This window comes from Lolium perenne, chromosome 4 (assembly GCF_019359855.2).
Source record: "Lolium perenne isolate Kyuss_39 chromosome 4, Kyuss_2.0, whole genome shotgun sequence".
Lineage (NCBI taxonomy): Eukaryota > Viridiplantae > Streptophyta > Magnoliopsida > Poales > Poaceae > Lolium > Lolium perenne.
Window position 1 is genome coordinate 364,551,616 of NC_067247.2, and position 10,369 is coordinate 364,561,984.

Sequence of the window (10,369 nt, forward strand, 5' to 3'; positions counted from 1 at the left end):
CACATAAATTCCTAAAAGGATATCCGCTTCAACATAAGTAAAAACACAAGCATAATAATTACATTTCTCTTTAGATCTACCAAAACAAAACAACTCACCTGTATGAAAATTAATTTTAATTTATTCAAACAAATACAATATAAACTTTAAGTTTCTAGCACTATAGAGACTATATTCAAACATAAATATTGTATCATCTGCATACCTTAACATACTGACCCCACCTTCTACAAGAACACGTAAATACTCACAAGCTTTTTTTATTAATCAGAGTTAACACATCTACAAGAACATACAGAATGAATAGAGGATAAGGGACCAATATGTTCATTTACCATAAAACAACTTTAGCATTCTCAACGGTACTCGTCACGCAACCAATAAATTTTAGAGGGCCTTTCGCGAAATCAACTTTAAACAACACATCAGTATCTGTAACTCATGCATTACCTCATGAAGAACAACTACTCCATCTAAAATAAAATAATCTTGAATTAAAGCAGTAAACTACTTTATCAACTACCTTAATATCTATGTTATTTAAAACTTTAGTGAAAATCTTAAATAGAACATTCAAAAGACAGATTGTCCTGTACTGCTATATCATATCAGAACCTGCTTTTTTAGGAAATAAAATAAGCACGCCAGAATTCAGTATAGATATGTCCAATCTACCATTTAAAAACTCAAACAACATATATAAATATCAAATCATCACTCACTAAATTTTAGAAATGCTGATAAAACTCAGCTGGTAGCCCATCTAGGCCAGGAGCTTTTTTTTTGCTTCATTTGAAAAACAAGCTCTCTAATTTCTTCTAAACAAAATACTTCCCCAACCTCGATCGGCTCTAACATTATCATCAAGTACATTAGAGCATCTCCACTCGTTGGCGCTCCCCACGCCCAAATCCGGCGAAATTTTCGTCCGGATTTGATGAAAATTTGGCCTGGGGAGCGCCGAAGTTCCAGCCGTCCCCCCAGCAGGAAACCCCCAACCTCGCCCTTTTGACATATTTCAAACAAATTCGACATAAAATTTAACAAGTTCAGCGAACAAGAGTCATAAAATTGCTCGACGAACATCTGCTCCTCCTCTTCGTCCGAGTCCATGGCCGGCGAGGCAAATGGACGAACACCTGACGGGCGTGGTCGAGGCAACCCGAGCCGCGAACGACGAGGAGTAGGCCGTCGTTGGAAAACAGGCCGGCGGAGGATCAGCCAGATAGGCCGTCGTCGAAAGACGGCGGAATATAGGCGGTTGGGGAAGGAGGGAAGGCGGAATCTGGGCAACAAGCCGGCGGGATGGTGCCGGCGACGAGAGAGATACGAGGGGTGGGGGAGATTTTGAGCGAGGTGGCGGTGGGGTTCGTGTGTCGAGTCGCCGATAGATCGGGCCCTTCCCCGCTTTTCACTCGTCAGGAGTCTCCGAGCGCGCCTCGGGTGACCGGGGTTGGCGTGGGTTCGCCGGATGAATTTAGGCCCAAATCCGGATGAAATCGAGAAACCGGGGGCGCGACTGGGCCGAATAACGCCGTCCGGATTGGAAAAACGTCGCTCGGGGGCTTCGTCGGGGAGACAAGTGGGGATTCTCTTAGGAATCAGATCTTCCACATGCAACTCTACTTGACCACTACCAGGACCAAACAATTTTTTTATAACAGTCAGTAGGATGCATCAATATATCCTGATCCCCTTGTGTGATCCCTTCACCCTGATTAAGCCAGCTAATTCTTTTTTTTCCTTCTTTTACCACTAGTCCTAGCCATGGAATAAGAAGTGAGCGCATGAACTTCTAATAACTCTTTCTCTTTAGCCCTTTGAAACCACATCACCTCCTCGATCCTCTTTATAAATTTTACGTACCTGCTCCATCTTATTGCTTTCTAATAATATAATCACTGAAAGACAGACCCGGTATCTCACTCAACTTGTCAATGACATGTACTACAAAACCAAATGTAATTAAGATTAGACTCTCTAAGATATTGTCTAAGCTTCCTACATCTATTCTGAGTTCTGACACTTGTCTAGAAAGCTTCTACCATGATAATCTTTACAGCACACATTAGCAAAACGATCAAATAATATAGCCTATGGTGACTTCTTTATCTATTGTACTATATAATATATGTTTAAATTTTGAATGAATAAAATCCTCCATTCACTAATAATATGTGTAGCATCAGGTTCATGGGATTTGCATGCCGTTCTTAAACCCAGGGGAGAGAAACTGAATATACATAGACAAGAACAAAATAGACACGGTACTCAGACGTTGTCTCACCGGAGCCCCGACGATCTGAACCACAACACGGCCGCGACGATCTAACAGTCGCATCGTGCACGGCCGGAGGGAGCGCCCGTGAACCTCGTACGCGGACGCGGTTTGTTGAGGACGGCGTGTGCTGGCCGATGGCTGCTGGATCGATCGGCGGCCGGAGGAGGGGACTGACAACAACTGATGATTCGGGCGAGGGGCTGGCAGCCGAGGATTCACTTCTTTTTTGGGACTCACTCTTAGTGCTTGCCACTGTCGGGGAATCAACTTCAACTACTTGTTGCTTCTACCCAACTTTTACTGGATCGATCGCTACTCGATCGCTAGGATGCTAGACAGCACAACAATGGTGGCTAAGTTGATGCATGGATGCTAATGAGTCAAAGTCAATATGAAATGGGCACATTTTTATCCCTTTTCAGTTGGTACTTAGTAGTAGCAAAAACTGGGCAGCACCCTTTTTTAGCCAAGCAAAAATGATCTTTTTATCTTCAGAACTTCAGAGAGGAGTGGGCGACCTAGCTAGGACCAGGGTATCTGAATTTCTGAATGCAGATTGGATGCAACCACCGGCCACCGCCCACTCTAGTGCTTCTATATCACTCTACGAATATTCTAGCAATACTAACCAAAAACGAAAGAAATTTAACACGCAAACAAGTACTCCCTCCGTTCCATAACTGTTGCCATAGTTTTAATTTGAATTTAAAGTGAAAACAAAATTAATATTGCAGAAGCAAGCCAGTAATAAGTAGGTAGAGAATCAACGAGAACTCATTTCCTTGACATACATAGTTACAAGTATCACTATTTTTTGTAACGCAGGAAGAGTATATATATTTCCCATTAATCACTTTGCTCCTCCTTCGAGGTAATAAAGCGCGGGCATTGCATCTGCATGCTCTCCTGGACTAGGACGTGTCACTGGTATAGTCTACACGTGTATATATGTGTCCATGCAAGCATCCATGACTAGTCATCCCCATGCTCTAGCTAGCCAGGGCCATGCATGCACAAACCAACGGACGGGAGACACTTCTTCCTCCCTCCCTCGAAGCAGCTTAATTTAGCATATAACTTATTCTTTCCGAGTGATCAATCGATGTACCCTAGTACTTCTTACTGCTGTAGTAGTCCTCGGCGAGCAGCTCGTCCAAGACCTTGTCATCGAGGTACTCCAGCTCCACCTTCTCGGTGTCGGCGGTCCTCCTCCCGGCCCCGGTCGCCGCGGGAGCCGAGGAAGAAGACGACCCCCCGCCTGCAGTGGTGCCCCTTCTTGCAGCAGAGCCAGCCTGCTGGGCGGCGGGGAAGTTGAGGACGGCGGTGGCGCCCCTCTGCGCGAATGCGGCACGGTCGTATGCCCTCGCGGCCTCCTCGGCGGTGTCGAAGGTTCCGAGCCAGACGCGCGAGCCGCCGCGCTCCGGGTCACGGATCTCGGCGGCGAACTTGCCCCACGGCCGCTTCCGCACGCCGCGGTACCTGCCCTCCCTCTTCTCATCATCCATCTGGGCTGCTGTGGATGTTAACTCGAGCTAGTGATGGACGAGGTGGATCGATCAGTATCTGAATAACAGCAGCCCTCGATCACTCGTTAATTTGCTCCCATGCAGAATTGCAGATGCAGGTAGCTTCAGTAATCTAGGCGGAGGAGGAGCCAGCTATCTAGGCTTATACTCCAAGTGAGTAGTATCTAGCTACTACAGATACAGTGTACTCTGCTGCTGCATGTGTGGGTGCTCTCTGGGCATATACAACAGCTGGGTAGGTATTTATACAAGATGGGCGGTGCATGCAGGTAGCTAGCAGGGTGTTCTGCATTGCATCATCACACTACGATCAGACATCGTCAGCAACCTATATACCCTTTTCTCTGACCATATCGTCAGACTACATAGTACATATACACAAGGCAAGTCCTGCACTGCACTACCACATTATTTATCTGACCATTCTTCGACCGATGGATTCGCTCGCTCGCTGACGACCATTCTTCGAACGATGGATTCTCTGACGACCATTCTTCCATTGTGTTTTGAAAGCTAAGTTAGTTTCACCCATCGACATGGACGTCCAGGTGAAGGGAACAATTATCATGATGAGCTAGCTGCTGCTGATATGGAGCAGAATGTGATCCTGAACAACTGAGTGAAATGTTACCCGGAGCATGGGTGGCCTCGACAGGCAAAGGTAAAGATTGGTGACGGCGATGGCTGCGTACGTCGACGGCGCGGCCGACGGAGATTGGAAGCCGCTGGGGCAGCCGAATCTGGGGTCACGTGGGGCGGGGACTAAGTCGAGAAATTAAGCAAAGTGCATGTTGATGCTTCGCTTGGAATTTCCATGGATCGATCGACGAGATTCAGGTTCACACACTATAGCTTAATTAGGTTATAGACACGGCATCGATCGGTCAATCGATTCGACTGAATTATTAGCCATGTCGATGGATGGATGGATGGACGGACGGACGCGATCGACGTCGGCGGCGGAATCGCTCTCCGTCGACGGTACGGGCCGGGGAGTCAACTTGCACCGTCCCTCCTGTGGCCCGATCGAGAGCGGCGTCCAATCCTCACGGCCGCCGCTCCTGCAGATCCCTGTGCTCAATGCCACCAATTTCGATCCCCGTCTCTTTTCGCCTCGGTACTGGTCGACGGCACACTGCAACTCTGCAATGTACTTGCCGATCGATCGGGATTTCTCGCGGACCATCCATCGGACGGATCAATACCGCCTCGATCAACATCCAATTATGTACCGCCTTGAGCTCGCATCTCACGGCTGAAATGTATACTCATCTGCCAACTCCGTCCAAGCGAATTCCATGGATATAGACACGGATATGTGCGCACCTAGCTAGCTAGGAAAAGAGAGAAATGACCCAGAAAAAAGCTAATACTCCGCAAGCCTCCCCGATGCTTATGCTAGAAATGAACAGACGAAAAACCTACTTCCTCCGGTTCATATTAATTGACTCTAATATAGATGTATCTAGACACATTTTAGTTCTAGATACATCCATATTGAAATCAATTAATATGAATCGGAGTAACATATTTTGATCGGGCGTTGGCGCCGCCTGTGCATTGTTTTCTTTCCAAAGGCATCATCTTTCGAGTGGGCTTCAGGTGTTATTTTGTTGGTGGATGTATTGTCCTAGTGGTGGATGTATTGTTGACTGGTGTTGAAGTTGTGTCGAATATGTGTATAGGCTAGATTTGGATTTAGACTGTGCTGGTAGGTTACACATTGGAGTTAAAATCTGTAACCTGAACCTAATATATAAAGGCACCCAGAATGGTCAAAATAGACTAGACGAAAGCGAGGTTAGACACAAGATTGATTTTCTGGGATGGTCCAGCGCCCGTGGCAGGGGCGCTGGAGTGGCGTGACGGAGGAGAGCCCATAAAGCATACCCCGCAGATGTAAGCCTTATCGCTGAACTGCGTTATCAAACATCATCTCCCGTCTACTTTCTACAATGACTTTAATCACTTACTATGCTAATAGCTGGAATACCGTACCGGGACTTTTTATTTCTTAGAATTTCCTTCCTTTTTTAGTTATGTACATCCGTAATACCATTAGGGTATTGCGTTATTGCAGAGGTTGGATGTAATTGGTATCTCTCGATATTAATATCGAAATATTGAACAGACAGAAAAAAAAATCCGCAAGAATCCTTCCGGACATTTAGGCTATCGGCAATTTTTTCCTTTAAAACAACACATATATGTATGTACATATACTCAACTCTATAAATACACACACATACACCAACGGGAACATCTCCTCCTTCTAAAATAATAATCCACCTTTATGAGACAACAAAGTATTAAGCATGTGGTTCGATCTCTAATAGGGGTACCATTGCTCTCCTAGAACCACGGGCTGGTTCATTGCAACATCGTGTATTGTACGTCCTCCGTTCTACTACCCCATCCTAAAAATAAGTGTCTTACTTTTGTGTAGATACGGATATATCTAGACGTATTTTAGTTATAGACACATCCGTATCTAGAAAAAGTAAAGACACTTATTTTTAGATGGAGAAAGTATAATATGAGATGTTGTACGATCATGTAAAGCTGCTAGTGAAAAGAAATATAGGATGATATGCTTGTGGCCAAGCTGGATCTGGTCTTATTGAACCATGATGTCACTTTGATCTCCAAGATGAAAGGTGCAAACATCATCCATCGTTCCTATTTGTTTGCTAAACTTCATTGTAAAGATCATAATACAAAGGTCGTGGGAGAAAATAGATATCAGTGAAGTAATCCTGGAACTCACGAAATTATAAATAATTTATTCCATTTTGTTAAATATCATGAATCCAGTGAAAAAAGGGTCCAACTAGACCATTTATTTGAATGGAATTATTCATTGTGTTCGATATAATGATGTGTCTGCACACCATGGTGGGCTTTGATGAGTGCATTTTTAGCATGTTTTGCATTACTATTTTATCAAGTTATCATCAAGTAGTGGTATGATTTTTGTATTTCACCGTGCTATCGCGCTCTTTTATGATTGTCTACACATGATCTTAAAATAATAAGTCAATAATGAAATATCCATGATAAATATAATTTTTTGGCATTTTGACATGATAGAAATTATTTTTGCACTTAATAATGCGTCTGGGCGAAAGGACGATGCGAGGACAGCTTCCAGGTACTTTAATAGGCATTGGTATGGGCAAAGCCCGCCCATACCACCCTCCAGGAGCACCATCTCGTCAAATATTTTCACCTCCCGCAGACGAATCACAGATCATATCTCAAGAAGGAACTTTGGAGGAGACAAGATCCAGTATGCTACGTGGATCCTCAGAGGATAAGGCATCATCCCGTTCATCATCATCAACCGCTTCACCTTCATCACCACCATCCTCCAACCATAGTTGTAATCTTGATTGCTATTGTGGATTTGTATTCGAATCCGTTCCATTCCTCTAATTCATTCCACAAGATTATAATAATGTTCTGATTGTCTCCATGTGTGAGTATTCTTATTAGTTCTCGGGGAGATGGAGAAACCTAGCATGAATATCAGATGCATCTAAGATGATTTATAGTTTCAATTATTAATGTGTGTTAGATTTCTCTCTTGTTATTACATGTTGTACACCATGTAATATTTCCTATTGGTCTTGAGAGGGAACTACTCTTTGAAGTGTGGTAAAGCGAACGGCGAGAAGTGACATTACCGTATCGGCGCTTTGACACATGACTAAGGGGGATAAGAGGATTCATAAAGCTCATATCGATGACCATGGGGTACACCGCTTAATAGCACTAGTCCATATGTGGCCGCAGAAGGCTAGATGATGTGGTTATTTAGACATGCGATGACCGATGGCTTTCTGGACGCATCTTACGGAACTCTCCCACACACCACATGCTTGAAAGCATATTTCATGTCGATTAACATGAGTCCTAGTGCTAGAGGAGGATCCAATAATCCATGCGAACACTTTGTCTTATAAAGTTCCAAAACTTTTTATATAATGTTTTTTGTTGCTTTATTTACTTTTCCTGCAATCATTTACAACACCCCTTTTTATCATTTTGAGATTTAAAAATAATTATTAAATAATCTTTAGTAGAAATTAGTGATACGTCTCCAACGTATCGATAATTTCTTATGTTCCATGCCACTTTATTGATGATACCTACATGTTTTATGCATACTTTATGTCATATTTATGCATTTTCCGGCACTAACCTATTAACAAGATGCCGAAGAGCCAGTTGCTGTTTTCTGCTATTTTTGGTTTCAGAAATCCTAGTAAGGAAATATTCTCGGAATTGGACGAAATCAACGCCCAGGATCTTATTTTTCCACGAAGCTTCCAGAACACCGGGGGAGATACGAAGTGGGGCGACGAGGCGACGCCACACTAGGGCGGCGCGGCCCTAGCGTGTGGGTCCCTCGCCCCCTGACCTACCCTTCCGCCTACTTAAGCCTTCGTCGATAATAACTCCAGTACCGAGAGCCACGATACGGAAAACCTTCCAGAGACGCCGCCGCCGCCAATCCCATCTCGGGGGATTCAGGAGATCGCCTCCGGCACCCTGCCGAAGAGGGGAATCATCTCCCGGAGGACTCTTCACCGCCATGGTCGCCTCCGGAGTGATGTGTGAGTAGTTCACCCCTGGACTATGGGTCCATAGCAGTAGCTAGATGGTCGTCTTCTCCTAATTGTGCTATCATTGTTGGATCTTGTGAGCTGCCTAACATGATCAAGATCATCTATCTGTAATGTTACATGTTGTGTTTGTTGGGATCTGATGAATAAGTGAATGCTATGTTATGTTGATTATCAATATCATCTATGTGTTGTTTATGATCTTGCATGCTCTCCGTTGCTAGTAGAGGCTCTGGCCAAGTTGATACTTGTAACTCCAAGAGGGAGTATTTATGCTCGATAGTGGGTTCATGTCTGCATTAAATATGGGGGAGTAACAGAAACCTCTAAGGTTATGGATGTGCTGTTGCCACTAGGGATAAAACATCAATGCTATGTCCAAGGATATATTCGTTGATTACATTACGCACCACACTTAATGTAATTGTCTGTTGTTTGCAACTTAATACTGGAGGGGGTTCGGATGATAACCTGAAGGTGGACTTTTTAGGCATAGATGCATGTTGGATAGCGGTCTATGTACTTTGTCGTAATGCCCAATTAAATCTCACACTACTCATCATAACATGCATGTGCATGGTCATGCCCTCTTTATTTGTCAATTGCCCAACTGTAATTTGTTCACCCAACATGCTTATTCTTATGGGAGAGACGCCTCTAGTGAACTGTGGACCCCGGTCCATTCTTAACATCAAATACAATCTACCGCAATACTCGTTCTACTGTTTTCTGCAAACAATCATCATCCACACTATACATCTAATCCTTTGTTACAGCAAGCCGGTGAGATTGACAACCTCACTGTCACGTTGGGGCAAAGTAATTTGGTTGTGTTGTGCAGGTTCCACGTTGGCGCCGGAATCCCTGGTGTTGCGCCGCACTACACTCCGCCGCCATCAACCTTCAACGTGCTTCTTGGCTCCTACTGGTTCGATAAACCTTGGTTTCTTACTGAGGGAAAACTTGCAGCTGTACGCATCACACCTTCCTCTTGGGGTTCCCAACGGACGCGTGCTATACGCGTATCAAGCTATTTTTCTGGCGCCGTTGCCGGGGAGATCAAGACACGCTGCAAGGGGAGTCTCCACCTCCAATCTCTTTACTTTGTTTTTGTCTTGCTTACTACTTTGTTTGCTGCATTATATCAAAATACAAAAAAATTAGTTGCTAGTTTTACTTTACTTGCTATCTTGTTTGCTATACTAAAAACACAAAAAAATTAGTTAGTTGCATTTACTTTATCTAGTTTGCTTTATTTACTATTGCTAAAATGGGTACTCCTGAATATACTAAGTTGTGTGACTTCACAACCACAAATAATAATGATTTCTTATGCACACCTATTGCTTTATCTGCTACCACAGCATAATTCTTTGAAATTAAACCTGCTTTACTGAATCTTGTTATGAGAGCAATTTTCTGGTGTTAGTTCTGATGATGCTGCTGCCCATCTCAATAATTTTGTTGAATTATGCGAAATGCAAAAGTATAAGGATGTAGATGGTGACATTATAAAATTAAAATTGTTTCCTTTCTCATTAAGAGGAAGAGCTAAAGATTGGTTGCTATCTCTGCCTAAGAATAGTATTGATTCATGGACTAAATGCAAGGATGCTTTTATTGGTAGATATTATCCTCCTGCTAAAATTATATCTTTGAGAAGTAGCATAATGAATTTTAAGCAATTGGATACTGAGCATGTTGCCCAAGCATGGGAAAGAATGAAATCTTTGGTTAAAAATTGCCCAACCCATGGACTGACTACTTGGATGATCATCCAAACCATTTATGCAGGACTGAATTTTTCTTCGCGGAACCTATTGGATTCAGCTGCTGGAGGTACCTTTATGTCCATCACTCTAGGCGACGCAACAAGGCTTCTTGATAATATGATGATTAATTACTCTGAATGCCACACGGAAAGAGCTCCACAA

At 43.6% G+C, this 10,369-nt stretch overlaps 1 protein-coding gene across 1 annotated transcript; it reads right to left on the reverse strand.

The window, feature by feature from the left end:
• Positions 1–3,037: 3,037 nt before the first annotated feature.
• LOC127349154 (ethylene-responsive transcription factor ERF096) lies at positions 3,038–4,086 on the reverse strand. Its single transcript, XM_051374937.2, has one exon. It carries the CDS (start codon positions 3,784–3,786, stop codon positions 3,391–3,393), a length of 396 nt encoding a protein of 131 aa, XP_051230897.1. The 5' UTR covers positions 3,787–4,086; the 3' UTR covers positions 3,038–3,390.
• Positions 4,087–10,369: the final 6,283 nt, after the last annotated feature.